Consider the following 21929-nt stretch of genomic DNA (forward strand, 5'->3'; position numbering starts at 1 on the left):
TACTACTGCAATGGGCGCCATGCCCCTATTGTTTTCTAAGTAATCTCCTAGTGTTCGTCGCATGAGTTTTACGTAGTCTGGATTACTAAGGAGATGTCTAGGAAAAGAAAATTCCCTTAATGGTTCTTTATCCCCCGACTGAAACTGCACAGTTAGCATCACTGGATTATGGTCCAATTTAATTTTAAGGCATACCTCTATGGATGCATTTTCCAGCATAGTTCTGTTAATAAAGATCATATCAATACGGAAATATTGTTTGTGTAGGAATGAGTAAAATGTATAACCCCGGTACAGTTGGGAATAATCTCCTCCAGGCATCCTCCAATTGATGTATATGAAGGAGTTCTAGGATAGCTGCCCTAGTCCTACCAATTCTGGCACGGGTTGCAATATTAGTAGTGTCAATCTTCTTGTCTATAATACAATTAAAGTCCCCCATGACTATCAGCTCGCCTGCCCACTCCAATAGCTCAGAGCATAAGTGAAGAATAACCTCGGGACAATCAGTATTGGGGCCATATAACACACTGTCAGGACCACTGGGCCTTCGACACGAGTAGTTAATGCGATTTACACATATCCGAAAATAAGCGGGAACAGGAGATGTGGAAAATGCACAAAAGATCGCGCTTGGAGTGCCTTGCTGCAAAGAAGAAATTCCAGGATGGCCGCCGTGGTACAATCGCGGTAGCGGTCTAGTCTTTATCTTCACACCTGTGTGGAGCCTTGGTGGAATGCGCTCTCCCTAACGAATGCGCACTTCACCGAAGCGTCGCCCGAGGTCGGAGCTGACTGGCGCGTCTCAGGAAAAATCTTAGAACTTTAAAGATAGTGATTATTTCAGTTTACAGTAAGGGTTTTGGAGAGTCATAGCCTCGTTTCCTAGTTCTTGCCCGATACTTCCCCCCCCAGTCAGGAGATTTCAAGACTCGTGTGAGGAACTCTTTCTGACGTAACTACTCCGCCTCAGCAACTCTTGACAGGAGTTAACTCTAGTGACCCGAAGGAAGAAGAACACGGAGTCGACTTCGAAAGCTAAGTTATATGTTGTCTATTTGTAGAAAGAGTATTACAAGAAATACATTGCTAGTAGAAAAAATATAAAGACATAGTCACAATATAAGAAGAGAAAACTTACCTGAAATAGAGAGATAACTGCTAAAGTAACAAGCTAAAAGAAAAGATAAAATAACTGAATAAATGCAATAACAAGAAGACTAACATAGAGAAAACAACTACGCAGAACATAAATCCTAGTGAAGGAAAAGATGACGAAATTTTACCACAACGATATAGAGAAGAATAGAGAGCGCTACATTAAAATATACTGGTAGGTGAGCTGATAAATAGAATAATAATATAATTAGAATTAGATTAAGGAACAGGTATTAACCCATCAAATGTTTATATGTCTTAGGTAGAACTGTACAGAACCAATAAGAGAAAACCATTCCAGGCAGTCAACTACCACCCACACGAAGAGAAGCTAGTTCAAGAGGATTAAGGGGTACGTTCCTTCCCAAGGGTACAACTAAATATTTATAGAGTTAGGTAGACAAGTGCAGAGTTGACTAGGGTGCTAAGCATTGTGCTCTATTAGTTCCCTCAGGCATCGTTCAAGAGAAGGTCTATAGAACGGAGTGATCAGAAGAAGGGTGCTGTGGAGGAGATCCGAAGAATCCTGAACCAGTCTCTTCTCTCTTTTATTATTTTGTCCACTCCCCCTTCCCCCTTTGGGGTTGATTTAGAGACGTGATTTAATTCGGTCTCTGGAGGATCCTGGAGGGGGCATTGGGAACAAGCATCTCTGTTCCTGTGCAAGTACATGGTAAGAATTCCTCTGTTGTAGATCTTGACACACACAGATCGTAATTTTACGCCCAAAAGTCAGCAGTTGGGCAATTGCCCATCTCCCTTTAGAATCAGCCAGTGTTTGCAACAGAGTTGCTCTGAGGTTCTTTGACTTCAATATGGCCTCCCCTCGGATAGAGATTGATGGTGAAGTGCATAAAAGTAGATTAAGACCAAGCTGTTTTAGCTGAGCTCTATCCTTAAAAGCTAAGTGTGTTTCAGTAAGGCCTAATATATGAGGTTTAAATACATGAAGCTCCTCCATTACTAGCCGACACTTTCCGGCCTGATCGAGACCCGAAACAGTCCAACACATATACTTCAGGTCAGGCAATAAACAGTTTTCTTAGACTCGATTCAGTCATCCCCCCTATTGCGTATCCCTTTCCCTTATCCTCTACCAGTGTTACTTTAACTAAGCTATAGCTATTTAAACCCCTCCCTCCCTGATCCCTTCCCCTCCTGCTGCTCCACCAGATCTGCCATTCTCTGACTGTCACCCGCCCTTCCTCCACCCCCTATACCTACAAAAAGAATTCACCCCCTATCTTGCTGTCCTGAAATGACAGCATTGAGAAGACGCCCTCTCCAACCCCCGAACCCCGAAGCTCCACCGACCCCCACCCCCCTCCTCCCCAAATAAGTGTGTAGTGATATTAATACAAAACAAGAAGCAAAAAGTTGAAACATATACCATGAGCGGGCACAAAAGTATTCCTCTCTATTGTCCCAAAATATGCTACCTATCATTGTTAAATAATTTACTAGGGCTTGTTTTACATCCTGCTCATTGAAAAAAAAATTTGATTGCCCATCTTTAATAATCTTAAGGCGAGCTGGCTCCTGCAGAAACACTCGTGAGCACACTGCTTTTAAGGGATCCATCAATTGACGCAGCCTTCAGCGTTTGTCCATTGTCGATTTGCACAAATCGGAACGTGCAAATATAGACATAGTATCCAGCTTAACAGGGGCAGATGGATGTGCCTTTAAATAGATTGCTTGGCGTAGCAAAAAAATTGTGCACAATCACGAGGATTGACCATGGGAAATTAGACCTGGCTTGATTCCCCTGCAAGATGGACAGGGGCAGTCTGTGCGCGCGCTGAACCTGTGTATCCATATCCCAATCCGCTAGGTCTGGAAACGCTTGCTGGAAGAGACTGACAATGTAAGGCCGAGGATCAGAACCTTCCCCTCCTTCCGGGATGCCAAAGATCCTTAGATTCTAATGTCGCTGACGATTCTCGAGCTCCTCAATCGTTGCCTGCATAAGCATCATTTGAGAATCCTGTGTTTTAGCTAAATTCACAGTGCACGTATTGGCCCATTCCATTGCTGCAACAAGTTCCTGTAAGTCAATGACCTCAGAAGAAAATTGAATGACCTTGGAGTTTACATCAGACAGTGCTTGCTTGATCTCTCTGCTGTCAGTCTTAGCCTGCAAGTAATATTCTTGAGCCTCCTCTCTCTGAGTAGCCAGCGCCTGCAAAATTATAGACAGCGACGGTTCCTCCCCATCGACCGGTTTCTGGCCTTTTGCAAAGATTCCTAGTTCTAATACAGGCAGTGGTGGGGATGCTGAACTGCAGGCCCGAAGCCGAAGATGTTGTGGGAGCAACAGGCACAGTTGTTACTGCTAGTGCTAGAGGCCCAACTGATGGAAGAACAGGGGGGTTGTGAGATCCACTAATAAATCCGCATGGTAACCCGTGCCGACCATCAGGACCGTCGTGGTGAGTGGATCCAGATATGGATACAGGTGATGCTCCAGCTCCCGGCTTCTGTTGCAGCTACTTCCATATTGTCAGGATTAGATACCCTTGAGATGATGGCCTTAACCTCGCCCTTGGAAGCCACCCATTTATGTAGAGGGCTCCCCCCCGGGCCAGCCTTGCGCTGCCTCCTTAAGCCGTCCCAGTGCGTCAGTGACTTGAAATTTCACTCCACCACCACAACTCTTACCTCCTGTACCTGCCCTGGTTATTTTAGGGCCTTTCGATTTTGTGCCTTTCCCCACCACTAGGGCATTGGATTTTAGATTGGTGAACTCCCCTGCCTCACCAGTACCTTGCTGATTTACTTATCCTGCCTGGTGGCTGATCTGAATGCTTTCCACACCATGAACAATGTTGGACTGCGCCGGGTCTAAAGACTGATCATCATTGAGGGAATCGCAGGTCCCAATGCCAATGAGACTGACGATCGATTGTTCCGGTGGTTCAGCTATGCCATTACCTGGGCGGTTCCCGTTCCCTGTGCCTGTGCTTGGCAAGCTATTTAGTGGCTGTGTCAATATTTCAACAGATTCTTCAGAGGTCTGTACACTGTATGCTGGAATAAGTACTGGAATAGGTATTGGAATATCTGTGAGGCTGGTTACTGAGTCATTATATAGCCCCTTGCTCACAGAAGTGTCTTTCTCCTTACTATTCGCACTTTTCGCACTTTTAAATCTATTGGCCTGCTCTTTAACAGCCTGCTTGGCTACTTTGCAAGTGTCTTGACTAGCAGGGACAGGGGACGTTGATAACCAGGCTGAATGATTTCCAGTCCTTCCTCGTCTTCCCAGCCCTCCTGAACTGCCGTTTTGAGCACCTTGGCTATTTGAAAAGACAGAATGGAAGTCTCCGACCCACAGGACCGGAGCAGCTCAGTCGCTCTTCCAGAGCGCAACAGCCTAAGAATAGGTTTTCCCAGCTGGGAGCCAGCTCCCGGGCCCGGGCCAGTCACACCATCAAGTACTGCATCCAGCGCTGATAACATAACTGCAGACCCAGCAGACCTGGCACCACTGCCACCTCCTCCATCATTCTGTCCCCCTACTGCTGGCCCGACCTCGGCGGGCACTTCTGTGCGGCCACGTCCCCTCGTGGATCTCTGCAGAGCCATTCTCACCTCCTGTAGTGCCTCCAGCAACGCCTCTAATCTCCTCCTGTTTCCGCGAGCCGGGGAACAGTTCCTGAGATCAATAAGTGGGAGCAGCGGCAGCCGCAACGTGAACCACCGCACTGCTCGCCCAGCGTAAACCACCTTCCGTAGTCGCCCGATCTGGCACATTGAAAGTGAGTACCACTGCCAGTATCAATTTTTAAACATTAAAGCGCCGGTGCCTCACAGTGATTTGAAACTTGTTAATTCTTGGGAGCAGGCGGGCAAGCTATCGGAGGCTCACTCGGGACTCATGGGGAGAGCAGAGGAAGGCATCCTCTAGCGTGGAATCAATCCGCCATCTTCCTTTTCCGGCTCGGTCTTATCTGCCTTCCACTGTCAGGAGAATGTTGTCCTTCCTGTTTTTTCCCCTGGCTGGTCTTCTCCCGAGTAGGAGGGTCTCCATTCTATAGATGTGCTAATGGCTCTTCTCATCTATCTGGATCGCACCCGTGATTTTGGGAAGGTGGATTCCTTATTTGTTAAATACAGTGTCTCTGGGAAGGGTCTCAGGCCCACTTAGACTCTGTGGGTGAAGAGTGCTGTTCTGTTGTTCTACGAGGCTGCTCACTGTCCTCTTCCTTCTTCTGTCCAGGGCCGGTCCACTCAGGGGGGTTTCTTCTTCCTGGGCCATGTTTCAGGGTGCCTCATTATGTCATATTTGTAATGATGCTCCTTGGGCCTCTCCCCATACATTTGTTTCCCATTACAGTCTTCATTTGGGGGTGGCAGCTTTGGCTGCTTTTGGCAGCCCTGTTTTCTCTACTGTACATAATACGTAAATTGTGCTGCTTTCTTTATCAAAATGAACCATTGGTTTGCTGCATCCTTCTGGTGTTCGTGTTTCAGTCACCAAGTGCTTGTGTATGGACTCATTGTTAAGAAATGGGACGGGAAGACGGACAAGGAGGTAATGCCCTGTTCCCCACCAGTAATCTTCATTACTTCGAGTTCTGGTTCTCCCATTCCATTCCTGAGCCCTTTCCTCCCTCCCTGTTGTTTCTGGTGATTGTTTTGTGCTTTAATTTTGGTATTCTCAGGATTGTCATGGTGAAGGGGCGTAAAATGATTGTCATACTGCACCGTAGCGAGCGAGCCCAAACAACCCAAGAGGGGTTTGGGGGGGTTCTTCCCCCGAGCAAATTTTGAAAAAAGAGTGGAAAAATTGGGAATTTTCAAGCAAATTTGACAACGCAGGAAGGTTAATAAAGCAATTGTGAAAGTGCAGTTATTACATTAAGAATGAGATGTCATATAACATAGGTAGCTGCTTATTCATTCTTATTCGTCCTCAGGCACCACCTTGCGAATGGACCATAAATAAAGAGCAAATTCAGAGAACTTTGTATCACCGTTAAGATCTGGGATCAAGGTCATGACAATAAGCAGGAAAGGAGGTTGTTGTAAGTACTATAGACTAGGAAAGGTAATCAGAGTAATGAAGCTTATTCGCAAGTAGTCCGTGGATTACATTCTTGTCACAGTCCTTACATGAGTGAGGAGGTACCAAAGGTACTCGTGACTTCATCCACAAACAACCACGAAAAAAAAACCATCAACTCAAGCTGTCCTAAGACGGAACATTGCAGCAGCAGAGAAAACATAGCGGGCAGAAAAAAATTACAAAACAGAATAACAAATAAGATAAAAAGCAGGAAACGTCAGGCCATACAGTGAGCTTCCCTCTCCAAAGAACAGCAGGCGGCAGATTCCCCCAAAATAAGTCAGGCACGCGCTCCTGCAGGCACGAGGAACAGCATTTGCAGCACCCAGCAAAAGAACAGGGAGTTCTCCAGCCTGGCTCCTCTTTTACCTCCCTCCCTCATGCTTTCACACTGGTTTCCCAGCTGTAAATCATCTGTGAAATCCCCAGACCCGATTATCAGTTATTTCAAAAGCAATTTAAGCATGTGTTAAAACCATACTGTAAATCTGCATCCCCCAGCATCCCACGCAGTAACAGCCATCACAAGTTGTATGGTCTACTGCTGAATCGGCAGAATGTTCCCAGAGCAATCCCTCCTCTTAAAAGCAGGTGGTAAATGTTTGCATTCATGAAAGAAACAGCCAAATCCATTTTCCTAATGTGATTAGTCCACAAAAAGAGTTTTTTTGCAAACCTAAAATTTAACAAGAATGCCAAAATGATCACAATGACGAAAACCTGAATACAACCTTCACACAGGTGAGACAAAAGTACTGCACAGGCCGATAATGCAGCCCTCGCAAACACCTACAGGGACCAAGCTATAGACCGCCATGTTGTTGCACTTCAGCAGATACCAATCCTGATACCATAGGAGGAAGAATATTGGGCCACAGAGTGTCAAAAGTCAATATCTGTCCAGAGATGTGGGAGAAGGCCTTGGGTCCCCCCAGGACAAAGCTCATTTCCTTGAAAATGTCAGAGCTCGACATGCATATCATGCATCACACCTTGCCTGCCATTAGAGATGAATTAAAGCCAGATCATGGGATAAAGGCTGACATGCCCTGAATTGACCTGCAAGACCATGTTACATTTAACTTGCAAATAAAGCACAGCAAGTAAAAGCAAACAAAAAATGTAATGAGACATTTGCATATTGCCCCTCACACCCCCGTTTCTTTACAGCTCTATGATACCACTACGCTGACTCCAACAGGCCCACCTTCTACTTGCACAATACTACTATCAATGCACACCTCAACAACACCAGTACCCCTGCAGCTCCACCTACCACCCACCCTACTCCAACATCCACAGGAGGATGTATCCCGAACATTAAATTACTGAGTGATAACACCTGTTGCTTACTGCGCTTGGAAATGGTCGATATGGTATGAAGGGCCATACAAAAACGTTTTTAGTTAAAGCTATTTGGGAAAACATTTGAGAGCTCTAAAATGCTTCTGAAGTAATTGTGTCTTGTTTCAGCTGTTTTGAGTTTATATTTATAAAGAGAAAAATTTTGACTGTTCCTGCTCTACATAATCGTTTACCATGTTCAACATAAAAATACCTCTGATTTAATAACCCTCCTACCCACCCCCTTTGCCCGACCATAAGCTTTGAAGGGGGAAGCGACCTGAAAACACTTTACTTGGGTAGGGCCAACACAAAAAGGTTTGAAAATCTCTGGTCTAGATGCTGAGAGAGGAGGGAGACCCGCTTTGAGTAAGTCTGGTGAATGCCATCTGCTTTCGGCCGGTGCTGTTTCCAATTAGGCCAATTGCAAAATGTAAGTCTCGACTTTTAGGTAGGTAGAAGCTGAAGATGCCAGTGATACAGGTCATACGCTCAAGGCACCTCGTAGGTTCTGGACTCCAACCCGCAGCCCATCCTCAACCAACATGCAGTTGATCGAGGGAACTGTGCCCAGATGTAAGATCAGTCAGATAGAGAATGATGGATGTATAGAATGGAAGATGGAAGTGTAGAAAATCATTTTTGCACGGGTACAGCCACCCATCAGACGGAAAAAATCAACCTTGCTCAGCATCTGCCATGCTAAACATAGAATTTAAAAAGTAAACATCTGTTTGTTCATATTTTTGTCTGGCTCTGCTAAATACAATATGGACACCTTTTCAGTCATGTATAGATATCTCTTTCCTTCTCAATATCTGATTTTTAGGGCAGATCCAGATGCCGGAGACTTATTATCCCAGAGGGGGTCACAAAGAGTGAAAGGTGTTTGTGGCTGGAAGGTTATCTCTGAACACTGGGGGCCATAGGTGAAATTGGTTAACATAAGTGCCGGAAGAGACAGAGAAGAGGAAAGACAGGCGAAAGGAGGTAGTGGTACTAGAAAGAAAGTGTGAAAAGACAGAGTAGGTGGTGATGGATTATAGACTGGCAGTCTAGGCAAAGAAAACGACTTTGAAACTGAAGAACAAACTTGTGTTCCTTCTGCACAGCGAAGTGCAAACAGTGTCCCCCAAAGCTCACCCTGTGCTTGGGGACATGCAAGCATCAAGGGCTCTAGTGAGGTGGATGCTGGGCAAAGTTCCTGCTTACGCCTCCCTGCCTTACTCCGCTGCCGCCTCTTTTAGCCCTCCACTCATGGAATTCGCCATCGCAATTATTGGGAATGCCAAGAAACCACACTTGGCAATCGGACATGTCTCTGAACTTCATGGACACGTCTCTGAACTTCACTTAATCACGTTTTCACCTAACACGAGCCCACAAATGTCTGCCACAAGGCCCGCCGGGCCGGCCCGGGCTGCTTCCACTCTCTCTCTACTCTGGGCCAGGGAAACTGCTGCACTGGCAGCGCTGAAAAAATCAGCAAACGGGGTTTACTATCGATGATAAATGATACATAAATGATGTGTTTCTGTTTCAGTTGTGTAATGGTTAACCTAAACCAGTTTAGATTAACCATTACATGACTTCACTGAAACAGAAACACATCAGGTCAAGTCAATCCACTTTAATCGATTAATTAAAATCATAAAAGTACAAGACAACATTTACATTCATAGACAAATACAAATACAATAAATAACAATGTTATACTCATCATAGATATATCCATAGAAAATTATTTCATAACCATCAAGGCTAAGGTGCGTACAAAAACGTGGTCACTGATAAAATAAATACCGACCCGTCAGAATCCAACATATTTTGAGAGTTACTTAACTAGGTCATTGATCAGTTTGATCAATAGGAATTTGAACAAATTGTAAAAATACATAAGGAACCGAGAGTCGCTAAATATTCTATCTGATATAGATAACAAAATGTCAACTAACTATAATTCTCCCCCTCAACCTGACTGCGGCCACTAAAAAAGAAGCAATGTTAAAAATTTCCCACGTGTTAGTTAACATTTGTAACTAAAGTAAAGCAGGTTTGGCCTGTAGAAAGCCCCTCTTGCGAAGTAAAGGGACCAAAAACTTCTTCCGAATAGCAGTGTAATGTTTACAAAACAGTAAGAAGTGTAGGATATCTTGAATAGAGTAATTGTCACAAGTACATAATCCTGCTTCCTCAGGTTTAGACCACCCCACAAAGTCCCCCAAGGACAGAAGTATCAAATTAAATCGAAATCTGGTCAGGAGCCAACGATGAAACGGCTTAGTAACTATTAGCAGATATGGTTCAGTTGACAATGTTGTTTTTATTAGAGAAAGACCCCTAACTAAAGGTTTCTGCAGCTCATACCCTTCCCTTTCTGCCATCTTCATTTTTATAAAATTATTTTTAACCCATTTCAAATCATCCTTCCTAATATTTTCTGGGTGATCATATAGTTCCTGACGACCTAATTTAGAAAGCATGGATTCAACATAGACTAGCCACTTAATATTACTCACTTTATCCAACTTAGCACAATCCCGCAGTATCTCTTGATTCAAAGTTAACTCTGAATTAATCCACACTCTGAGCCAGCAAAGTAACGGCGCCAAGCTCAGAGAGTCAGATAGAAAACCCAACCCCAGTTCCTGATGTAAAGAAAAATTAGGGGTAGATTGCGGTACTGAAAGGAGATTCCGCAAAAATCTATTTTCAGCTATCTGTAGTTCTAACTGGGGTTTGTAACCCCAGATAGCGAAACCATAACCTGCTATGGCCAGACACTTAGATTTATATATTTTGATAATGGCCTCCATTGGTCTTGCCCCCAGACGTTTAGCAAAGCCTAATACAGCAGAGGTTGATCTAATTACTGCATTCTTTTTCGATTTTTGCTGTGGGGCCCAAGTACTCCTTTCATCAAAAACTACCCCTAAATAAGTAAAAGAGGGGACAGAAGACACTAGACCCCCATTACAATAAAAAGATTTTGGTTTTGTAACTCTACGACCTGTAGACAATATATGCGATTTACCAATATTTACAACCAGGTCCAGGGACAACATAAAAGCTCCGAATGCATCTAAAAGACGCTGTAAACCTACCGCCGTTCTAGCCAGTAGTACAGCGTCGTCCGCGTATAGGAGAACTGGAATTAAAGTTTCACCTACACGCGGGATGTCCAAGCTCGCTTTAATCAGAGTTTTATCCAAGGCATTAATGTATAAGGTAAAAAGCAGGGGCGCCATAATGCACCCCTGTTGTACCCCTCTCCTGGATTTAAAAGATTTAGAGCACCTACCATCCTGGGACAACCTAATTGAAGCAGTAAGATCACGGTGAAGATCTGCTAAAAAATAAACCAGAGCCGGATCCAGACCCATTTCCAGCAAGGTAGTCCACAGTTTCGACCTGTTAACCAGGTCGAAAGCTGAAGTCAGGTCCATAAATGCCAGCTTCAGCGAGCCCTCCTTCGCCATAGTATATTTTCCTATTAACAGGAAAAGATTCAAGCATTGATCCATGGTGCCCCGGCCTTTATGGAAGCCATATTGTAGATTACTTAATATATTATTTTCATCAGCCCAATCTGTGATCTTACCTAATATGACTTTCCCTAATATTTTGACAACCGAGTCAATCAAGGATATAGGTCTATAGCACCTTGGTTCACTCCGCTGACCCTTTTTAAAAACCGGTATAATTGTTGAGTGACACCATGATGCGGGAGGCCCGATCAGAGCCACAGCGTTAAAAACATTAACCAGAATCTTTGCCCAGAAACTGGGATTATGCTTATAGATATCAGCTGGGACATGATCTGGGCCAGGCGCTTTATTGCTTGAAGTATTTTTTATGGCTTTTTCTATATCCTCGACTTCAAAAATAAGAGGAGGTATACCTTGCTGAGAAAAGTTATTAGAGAAAAAGTCACAAGAATCGTCAGAGCCATAAATCCCTTCGAAATGGGACAACCATTGCGCTTCTGTGACATTATTATCCTGGCAGTTGTTATCCAGACCTGAGAAAAGAGGGGTATTAACAATAGACCAAAACTTGGCACTATCCTTTAGGGTGTTAACAGATAAAAGGGCATCCCAGGTTTCTGCTTTAATCTCTGTCTTCCGCCTATGGATCGCTAGCTTGTAAAGTTTCCATAGACTCACTATCAAGGGCCTATCTTGTGGAGAAGTTTTCAGGGCTAGGATTAAGGCACGATGAGCTTGCGAGCAATTTTCATCGAACCATTTTTCTTTCAATTGGACTTTTCCTTTAGACTTAGTAATCAGATCTGCAGCAATCTGAGAGCAGATACCAACAAAAGCCTCCAGTATAACGACCTCCGAATTTGTGGGATCATTACACATTGTTATGAGATCCCTGGAATATATGCATAAATCGTTAAAAGATATGGCAGGTAACACCTTAGTCCACTTGAGCCTCCTATCTTGATCACGGGTTACCATGTTATTAGGACCTAGTGATTCCCCTCCATTTCCTAAAAACCCACAGTTGTAAGCCAATTCCAGTAGGACAGGTTTATGATCGCTAAAAGGCGAAATTATAGCATTATAGTAAAAATTACCTTATCAAGCAGATTAGGAGACAGAACAATATAGTCAATAATAGTCTCACTAGTCTTAAATGTATAATAACGATCAGCCAAATTTACAAAAGGGGGTTCAATAAGATCAACTTCAGCCAGGAAGCCCTCCAGGGTAACACCCCGAAGGGAGTGCTCAAAATGAGGAGTCTCTGAGTTAGTATGGTCCAAATGATCAGAGATATAACTATGATGATCACATAAATGTATATTAAAATCACCTAAGAGTAATATATGATAAAATGTGGACTGATTTCTCCTATAATCAACTAAAAAAAAGTTCAATTTATTCAAATGCTGATTGGTTACTTCACTATCCTTTGAATTATAGAAATTAATAAGTAACAATTTAAAATTATTTGGACGGCTAACTTCTAATATCAATAAGTTGACCGAGTCAACCTCTATTCTTCTTAACGTGACTTTTAGGTTATGGGATAGAAGGAACATAAATCCACCCTTAGCTCTACCAGCCATCGATGGACGTGCCGGTAGGGAAAAAAATCTATACCCATCTATCCAGAGACCATCCCCCTTATCCCATGTTTCTTGAAGGGCGATTATATCATATCAATTTATAGCATTCAGCCATAAAGGATCGTCTCTTTTAGAATTAAGGCCTGCGATGTTCCAGGTAATGATTTTGCAGCTTGGGGTGGAATCTACTCTACTATCAACAAATTCATGGGCCGTAGGAATCAAATCTACTCTGGCCGCCCCTGACCCCACTGGTCAATCATTCTGATCCATCAGGGTAAGGGGAAAAAATCTATTAGAGGCTAATGGCCCTCTATCCCTGGGTTTGGGTAATAAAAATGGCTTTTTTACTGGTAATACTTCAGCTTTACCATCCCTACCATTGAATGGTCTACTAGCGCAATCATGGGGAACAGACCGCCCCAATTGAGGAAGGCTAATATGAGCATGCGACCACCTAGGGGGGGGATAGAAAAACCCTAAGGGAACAGCTCTAATATCCCCACCAAAGGGATCAGATGCATTCCAAAACATTCTGCCGGCTGTTTTCTGATTGTTAAAATTGACTATAATACAGTCACCAGAGACACATTTAGGGCCATTGCCCACCCATCCAACTCGTCTAGCCATGATAATATGGGCGGATATCCCAGCGGGACCAGAAGAGTGGTGCTCGCACCAGTGCTTAGTCTTACGCAATAAAGCCGCTGTAGATTCAGTATCATCAGCAGATAAAGGTGGGACCCCAACTAGAACTGCAACCAAAGGAGTAGCCTCTGGCGGTAGATTAATTTTACTGGGACATGGTATTTTCCCCTGCTGATCCACAGTCCTGTTACATGTATCGTTCCTGCTACCCACGGCACGGTCAATACAATTTTTGTCACCAATTAATAAAAGACCTTCACCAGCACCTTGAGCATTAGATTCTAATTGACTAACTGCAACCTCGAAATTAGGCTTAACCAAAGGTGTTGGCTGATGTCCCAATGAACGATTCCCTTGAGGGACTACATCAGCGACATCAGCCTTAGAGCAGGGGCACAAAGATGAGTTTAACCGCACATTAGCCTGTAAAATACATTTTGCGTCAGATCTAAATGAGTCAATCATAGAGTCCAAACAGTCACATTTTCTCCTCGGATCTGCAACGCACGTGTTCAAAGTGTCAATTACATCTTTGGCAACGTTAGCCAATATGGCCTCAAACCGAGACGAGAAAATCTCTTCCACCAGGTTCCGCAGCACCAGTTGGATGTTTCCGTCCAACACAGAAACGGGCTTTACAGAGCTTGTTTTTGGACCCCTTTGTTTTTTACTGGCTTTTTTGACTAAACCCCGAGACCCCTGTGTTTTATCGTCCGGACATTTGGTCAATTTTACCCCCTCGATAACAGGCACTTGCAATGATATATCCCCGTCCCCCATACCAATACCATCAATCACCGGGGGTACAGGAACAGTATTTGGGCCATTGGTTACAATCACCTCAGGGTCCAGGGGTATAGAAGGTACTGGGGTAATTACATTATCCACAATGTCTTCGCCCTCCTTAGTAGTTAGACCCAGTTCCCTTTCGGCAACCTCAATTTCATTGTTCAAAACTCCCACAGCCGAAGTCAAATAGGAGATGATAGATGAAGATTTGCGAGGCACTTTGGCATTGGTTCCCCCCTGTACCTGATTTCCGGCCAGTTTTCTCTTACCCATATTGCAAATGATAGGGATGTGGCCCAGCCCAGCCTCTTCCAGACTCCGACGGGTGCGGACGGGCCTGCCCTTGGCCCGGGCTTTGCCCGGGCGGCGCCGGGGCACGCGTGCGCGCGTCCCGCGCTGCGTTGTCCCCTCGCTGGCTTTGAGGGCTCCAGGCGCCCTTTCTATGACGCCTGTACTGTGCGCGGTACCGGGGCTTCTGGGAATCGAAGTTTTCAGGATGAAAGTTTGCCGTTCACCTCACGGCGAAGCGAAGAACAGAACAGCCGTTCCCCTCACGGCAACGTTCTGACAGGAGTCTGCCCGAGCACCAAATAACAACTGGCAAGAAGGTAAGCACGTCCCGCACTGCGTTGTCCCCTCACATCATTTATGTATCATCATTCACGCATTTACACTTACTTTTTTCACATGTAGACGTCTGAGTGAGTCTGGCGGCAGTGGCGGCAAACACGTGAGGGAGTCATCCACGTCGAGTCGGCCTGCTGCTGGGCTGCGAGCCTCAGCCTGAGCCTGGACATGACGTCACCACCCGAAAATGGCCAATCACTGCATGGCTTCACATGAAGTCACACAGTGATTGGCCATACATAAGTGCGGCTGCGGCAGTGCCACCACCCCGCGGAGCGGCACTCAATAAAAGGATTGCCTCATTTCTGCGTGGTGGACCAGCCAATCCTGGCGCTGCATGCAGCGCCAGGATTGGCTAGGGGGGCACAGTTACTCCTCGCCCATAATGAGACCCGGTGGCTGCGGCCCTGGTGTTGCTGTATGAAGCAGCACCCCCTTGGGTCCCTGACTCCTCTTAATGGAAGAAAGATTGTTGCGCGCATGTACGGGCTGGTCCTAGCCCAAAAATGCACATGCGCGCACTGTCTCTACTGCTGCAGGCAGCTGAGTCTGGACTGTCACTCAGGCTCAGCTGCTGCAGCCCAGCCCCTGTTGCCCCACCCCCTGGCTTCAGCAGCGCATTTTTTTCAGTCTGGCCGCGGGCGTGTCCCGGTACTACTAGGTACTGGGACATGCGTATATTTATAATAATATTCTCAGCGAGATAATGATTGCGGGCAGTGGGTCACATTGCGCTTGAGTGACGGTGCGTCCATGTGGCTTAGTGGGGCTACACCCCAATGCCCCAATGGATGCACTGCCCCTGCTTCCGGGTAGGGAGCACCATATTGGGGGAAGTATTGTAATCTGCTAGGTAAAAGGTTTCTGCGGAGCAGACAAGTTGCTCATTGTTAAGAAATGGAACGGGAAGACCAGGACTCGGAGTAATGAAGATTACCGGTGAGTAACCTGGCATGAGTTCAGATCACTTATTTAACCCCCCAAAAAAACTGTGATTTTTAAAGAGTCCGTGGCTTTAATTTAGTATGTCGATGCCCTTGGTCTGATAATGCATGACATAGATATTCTTGACATAAGGAGAAATTAAGGGTTTTCATGAATTCTACTCTCTAAATAAATCTGTTAGGTGTAAATGAAAATGCATATTTAATGTTTTTTTTATTTCCTAATAGAGCTGAGCACTTTCCGTAGTTTTAGTGATTTTTCACACATTGTATCCTATCATGCATATGCTGTGCAATGCATCCATGCCAACAAACTGTCACAGAAGGTGAAAATGCTGTGCAGAATTGTATTAACCGTGCTGCAGCACTGAGAGGGGCTGCTAATGCTGTCAATAATCTATGGCTTTGTTAATTCTTTACTTACAGCTTTTAAACAGCAAGATGTTCCAGAAGTGTTTCACCTGTTGCTAAATAAATTGGATGATGAACTTTCGAATGGATCATACTTTAAGGAGGTAGGCAATGTCCTTTCCTGCAGTGGCTACTAGTGGTAACACGATGGACGTTAACAGAATATAAAGAGAGCTATTGTTCTATACATTTCAGCTGAAAGGCAATGACTGTGGTGGAAGGGAAAGTAAAAAAAAAAACATTGGAAATAATTCACAAAGGTAACTTACATTTTATAGTAAGTTTACACTTTTGACTAAGCTTACAACTGTTCGGTATTCACAAACTGCACTTTTGTAGTAACTTACACTTTTGTAGTAAGTCCAGAACTACACATGGCCAACCACTGGTAACTGCTACACCTCCCTATAGAAATAAATGGAGGAGGGACTTATTACAATAGTGTAAGATAGTACAGAAGTGTAGTTTATGAATAGCATTTTGCAGGATGTTTTGAAGTACTACTGTAGTTCTACCAAATGTACTACAGGATGCAGTTTCTGAATCCAGTCCATAGTCTATTTCTCTACATGCTGTAACACTGCTCTAAATCTAATCCACTGACCTGTGTGTTCACTTATAACCCTAAAGGGAACAAATTGAAGAGGATTATACAACGCAACTGGAGGATGATTAGCCATCTAGACATCCCTCAGCCCTTGTTTGCCTTATGCAACGGAAGAAATATTCATCAACAGGTAGTTAGAGCAACACGACCTGCAAAAATAAAGATCTTAGAGGGATGTTAGGACTTCCCCCAGTAATTGGGCATTTCAAATGTCATAATTGTGCTGCATGCCAAATGACACAAGATTCCAAATCCATCATGATTAATGGCAAGGAACACTATCAGAAAATGTTTTCCAATTGCAATACAAAGAATGTAATTTATTGCCTCAAATGTCCATGTGAGTTGTTCTACATAGGACAAACCATACAACCAATAAGAACACACATTTAACAACACAAATCCAGAGTAAGATGTGGGACGCAAGGTGTTCCACTGGTACAACATTGCCAACAGCGGGGTCATAATCAAAATGATATTCAGTGGTCGGTATTGCTAGTGGTAAAAAATATGAATAAGGTCAATATAAAAACAACGCTGAATAAACTTGAGGCATGAATGATTAAAAAATATAGGACTGTCACTGAAGATCTGAATGAACATGATGAAAAACGGCCACTGTTGTAGATACCATTATGCCATTTCCCTGAGTGATTCAAAATGAGGGGGATGAATGTTTCTTTGCACTTCTATTTGGGTCTGCAAGAGTGTGATATGCGTGGTCCAGTTTTTTTCTGTAACGTCAGAGGATGTCTGTTTGAAAATATTGTACCTTATGTACTATTCCTTGGGTCACGTGTAGAAAATATTGTAAATAATTCTATGTGCAGAAAGTTTTTTTCTTTCCCTTCTGCCCGTGTTTAATCATTATTATGTGACCGATGAGGAGCGTCGTATCGATAATATCTGGGGACCTCGGTGGTGTTTTATTTGTCAGGTGACGGACGCACGTTTTTCTGTAACAAGAATTGTCCATTGTGAGCAGCAACAGGCTGAATAAAGTTGTCAGACTGGTGGAGACGTACCTTTTGAGCCAGCCCCTAGTTAGTTTTTATTTTTTCATCGGGCAGCATATCCTTATACACTCGTCCTTGTAGACGCAGGATGCTCGGTTGTCCATGAATCAACTAGTGCGATGAGAGACGCTGACACGTTACACGTTGTCTTAAAAGAAGGATCCCACCCATATTCGAATTTCCATGGCATGGAGGTAGAAACCTGCATTCGGGATACGAGCGGCCCTGACGGCCTGCTGAGGCCGCCGGTCTAGTTCCGTATTCAAGTTTTCCGCAGGTAGGATCTGTTCCGTATTCAAGTTTTCCGCAGGTATGATCTGGGTTCCCTTGGTTGCTAGCTATTTGGTCCACGGGTGACACGGACTACGGAAGACTTGGGGTTGATGTGGGTACCCCTTTTTCATGAGTATGTCCCTTGGTTTTAGAGCGAAGAAAATTATAAGAAGTGTGGCCATCATTCGGATATTTCCAACAGTGTATCGCAGGAGAATGTGCCCATAGTGACGAAGCGCTTCCATCACCTTTTACATGTAGAGGAGAAGAGCGCGTGCATTGAAGGTATTTGCTGCATTTTAACACCGCAGTTTTGTATTACAACCGGGGGCACAATGCTGATTAGGTGTTTAATATGGTTCTTTCAGGCATTGTCTGATGGCATACAGGTCGGAGAATCTCCAAAGTTGGGCCCGCCATACCTGTATTGATACCAATGTGAGTAGTGTTACAGGGACTGAAGACAGACCTTTAAAGACACAGGTGTGTGGAGGTACACCGGCATCTTTATGAGCACATTTTTATGAGCACAGTTTTTTAAAGTGTTTAGGCCGCATGGATTGTAAGGTCTAGTTGACACAATGATTTGGTAGCATATACAGGTGGAGGTGTCTTTTTGGTGGCTTGCGTTTCCTCTTTACACCGCTGTATGCAGACCACAAGACAATATTATCTTTGAGGCTCTGCCCGATGATGTTCTACGGGCGATTGTGGGTCAAACGTTTTTAACTTTTTTACTTCATTTTGCACTTTTTTGACATATTGGTAGTGCTTGCATTCTCACATGCATGTGAGGTGTGTCTTCTCATACAAGCAGTGCAGAGGATTTAAGATATTGGCTTGTGCAATATTGATTTGTAGGTGTTTTTTCTTTCGTTTTTTGCCCAAGTCCTGGTGAGGCCTGAATCAGTGGGCCGAAATGCGTCGACCAGAAGAAGTGGAGAAGTCGAAGGATTAAAAATTCCTGGGGTAGCAGAAGTAATATCATACACCATTTGACCGAACCAAACACATCACATGCAGTGGTGGCTGGTGACATTTGAAAGTGGTGAAGCTTACACTTTCTGTCGGAGTGCACTGCAGCGAGCGAGCGCAACGAGTGAGCCCAAACAACTGAAGGGGGGTTCGTGGGGTTTTCCCCCGCGAACATTTTGAAAAAAGAGTGGGTAAATGGTGCATTTTCAAGCAAATTTGAGAAGCAAGAAGGTTAATAAAGCAATTGTAAAAGTGCAGCTATTACATTAATAAAGAAATGTCATATAACAACATGTAGATAGAAATGTTTCTGAAGCTAGGCCCTGCCAGTGCCATGCACCTCTGAGCAATATACATGTGGTGTGCCAGCAGGGCTTAGCGTCAGAAACATTTCTATCGTTATGTTTTTGAAGCTTGGCCCAGTGCTGGCACTCAGTGTGTATGCTTCTCAGAGGTGCATCACGCGTGGCAGGACCTGTAGCTACAGAGTGAGAAACATTTTCTGCACCAGTCTGCGTTCTCGCTCTATAAACACTTTGCACTTCAAAAAGTGATAGTGTTTAGAGTGGGAAGTTGTACCACTAGAAACATCACAAATAAAATACTTTACAGTATTTAGTGCACTCTAGTGCTGTGACAGTGCTCTGACTAGGCCCCTCCGGTCCAGGGTAGTGCCCGCCAGCCCTAAAGAGAGGGTTCAGCACGCTTCGGCAGCAACACAGAAACACAAGCGCTCCTCGGCTCCCTGAAGACCACTAAGTGTGTTTTCAAAAACCTACGAAAATCGGCAGCGGTCCGTATCTATAATATCCCTGCTGCGAATGTGACACTTCTGCAATACTTTAATGTTTCAACAAACTGGATTTCACACACAACAGTGAGTGCAGTGTTCCCGTGGCACATCCGGATGCCAGGGTGTTTGTTCACATGGGCAGTTTTTCTTCAGAGAGGTAGGAGGAGCTGTCTGTTTGCCACAGAAATGGAAGAAACGTGCAGTCTCTTTACCAAAGGGACTTAAGAGTTGTGCTGTGTATTCATCAAAGACTGTAGCGCTGGAGTAAGGACAGCCCAGGAGCCACCTGCAGGCAAATCACCACCATACGCACACGGTAAACAGCCACCTGCCAACCGGGGGGGGGGGGGGGGAGACTCAGCCACCGCCAGAGCCAAATGAATCCTTTAGCAGGGCCTGCATCAGGAGGCTGCCTCATAACCGGCCTCTTCCCGGGCCCCCTCCCCGGACCATCAACCACAAGGTGCCAAGCAATGCTGACTTGAGAAAGACCGGACAGCAGCACAGGCCGCACAACCTGAGTTACCCACTCCAGAACAGCTGCTCAAAAGGAAGGATGTCTACATTTTTTAAAGTAAAATTTCCAGAGACCATTTAAATTTAAATGTCACTATTGTGTATTACTTTTTAAACAATGGGGATTAAAATTGTCTATTCGTGTTAATAACTGGCTACAAACTCCCTGGGATCTTTATCAGTCAATCATTGAAGAAAAATAACTAATGGATAAAAAAAAAACGGGAAATCAGCTGGCTTATTCGAGCTGCAGCCTGCTTGTTTAATGTAATTCTTGCACGACTCATGACTAGCAGCGAGCCAAAGGGGAAACATACATAAATGCTGACAGGGTGTGATGAGGGGTTGCTTATTTTAACATGAATCTTTCTGTTTATAAATCTCGAGGCGGCCCGGACGTGAAATATGACGTGGGAATGTTAGTAGAGCACTTTTAGGTCACTGCTTTTTTATATGCTTGATTACAAACGCTGAATTTAAAAAAAGAACTACTTTATCTTCACAGTACTAATGTTAGTTTGGCCACTGTTTTTGGACTGTAGGACAAGTGTTCATTTCTCTGCATTTGTTGAGATATTTGGCATGAAAAAAGCGCCCAGAAGCTGTTATCAGTAGCGCAGACAGCCACCCTACTACCCTGTAGTGTGTCAAATGGGATATGCACGCTACCTCTCCAGAGAGCGAACTTGATGCTTAGTGTCGTTTGTAGCGCACATCGGTAGAAAATGAAATTTTAACTTTTTTTCCAAACAAACTACTCATATCCTGGTCACTTATGACTCTACAACTTGGTGTTAGCACACGATGTGGTGCAAAGGACTCATTTTCACTATTTTATGTCTTTAAGAAAATGCACCATACTACAGTACGAAAGTGTGCCTCAGTGAACGTGTAAATGAAATACGTGAGTCCAAAATACAGCCAGATTTCAGTTGCCAGGGGAGCATGGAGACACATCAACCAACAGTTTAAGGGGAAAAGCTCAGCAGGGTGCCGGCAAACCCCATGAGTGCTGACGGATTCTATTTTTATATTTGACTGAAACTCACATGACTGTACTTCCATTTCTTTAGCAAGGTGGTTTTACAGTATGCTTAGGTCGCAGGTGTCTGTTGACTTTAATCATGTGGCAGCGAGCATCGCGCTTGATTAACCTCCTGAGGCTCTAAAGACAATTACTGAGTGCGGAAGGCGAATTAGAGGACTACCACACCGTTAAGACAAGCATTAGACATTCAACTCAGTCAGCAGGCATTCCCCCACACATGTATGCACTTCTCCTGTGACGCATCTTAACTTTGACCTCCTACCACTAATTCCTCAGGAAGGAGAAACATTCCTTCCCAAACCACTTTCTTTCTCACTTTGTTGCGAGAGAGGATGGGGCGGACCTGCCGACTTTTGAGCTATGGAACCAAGTCTCGGTTTTGGTTCAACATCCTGTGATTATGAGGCAAATCACTGAATCTCCCCGTGCTGTAGAAAAATCAATGCGTCCTTGTGTATTGTAACCGGCCCTCTTGTAAAGTGCTCCGATACCTTCCCGCAATGTAAAACTGCAAACATTAAATAAGTGCAGCAAAGATGTGCTTTGTTGCACCAGAAAGGGGCGGTTGGGTTTGTAGAAAGCACGTGCCCTGAGTGCTAAACTATGAAAATCTTCCAGCGACAGAAGGA

At 44.4% G+C, this 21929-nt stretch overlaps 1 protein-coding gene across 4 annotated transcripts in view; it reads left to right on the forward strand.

The window, feature by feature from the left end:
* Positions 1–21929, forward strand: part of LOC146785218 (uncharacterized) — a 1495909-nt gene that overhangs the window by 788127 nt on the left and 685853 nt on the right. For all 4 annotated transcript variants that reach the window (XM_085634134.1, XM_085634135.1, XM_085634133.1 and 1 more), the window contains exon 10: positions 16088–16176. In XM_085634134.1, the coding sequence (XP_085490260.1) occupies positions 16088–16176 (89 nt within the window). The remainder of the gene's footprint in view (positions 1–16087; positions 16177–21929) is intronic.

Source organism: Triturus cristatus, chromosome 11, assembly GCF_964204655.1.
Source record: "Triturus cristatus chromosome 11, aTriCri1.1, whole genome shotgun sequence".
NCBI lineage: Eukaryota > Metazoa > Chordata > Amphibia > Caudata > Salamandridae > Triturus > Triturus cristatus.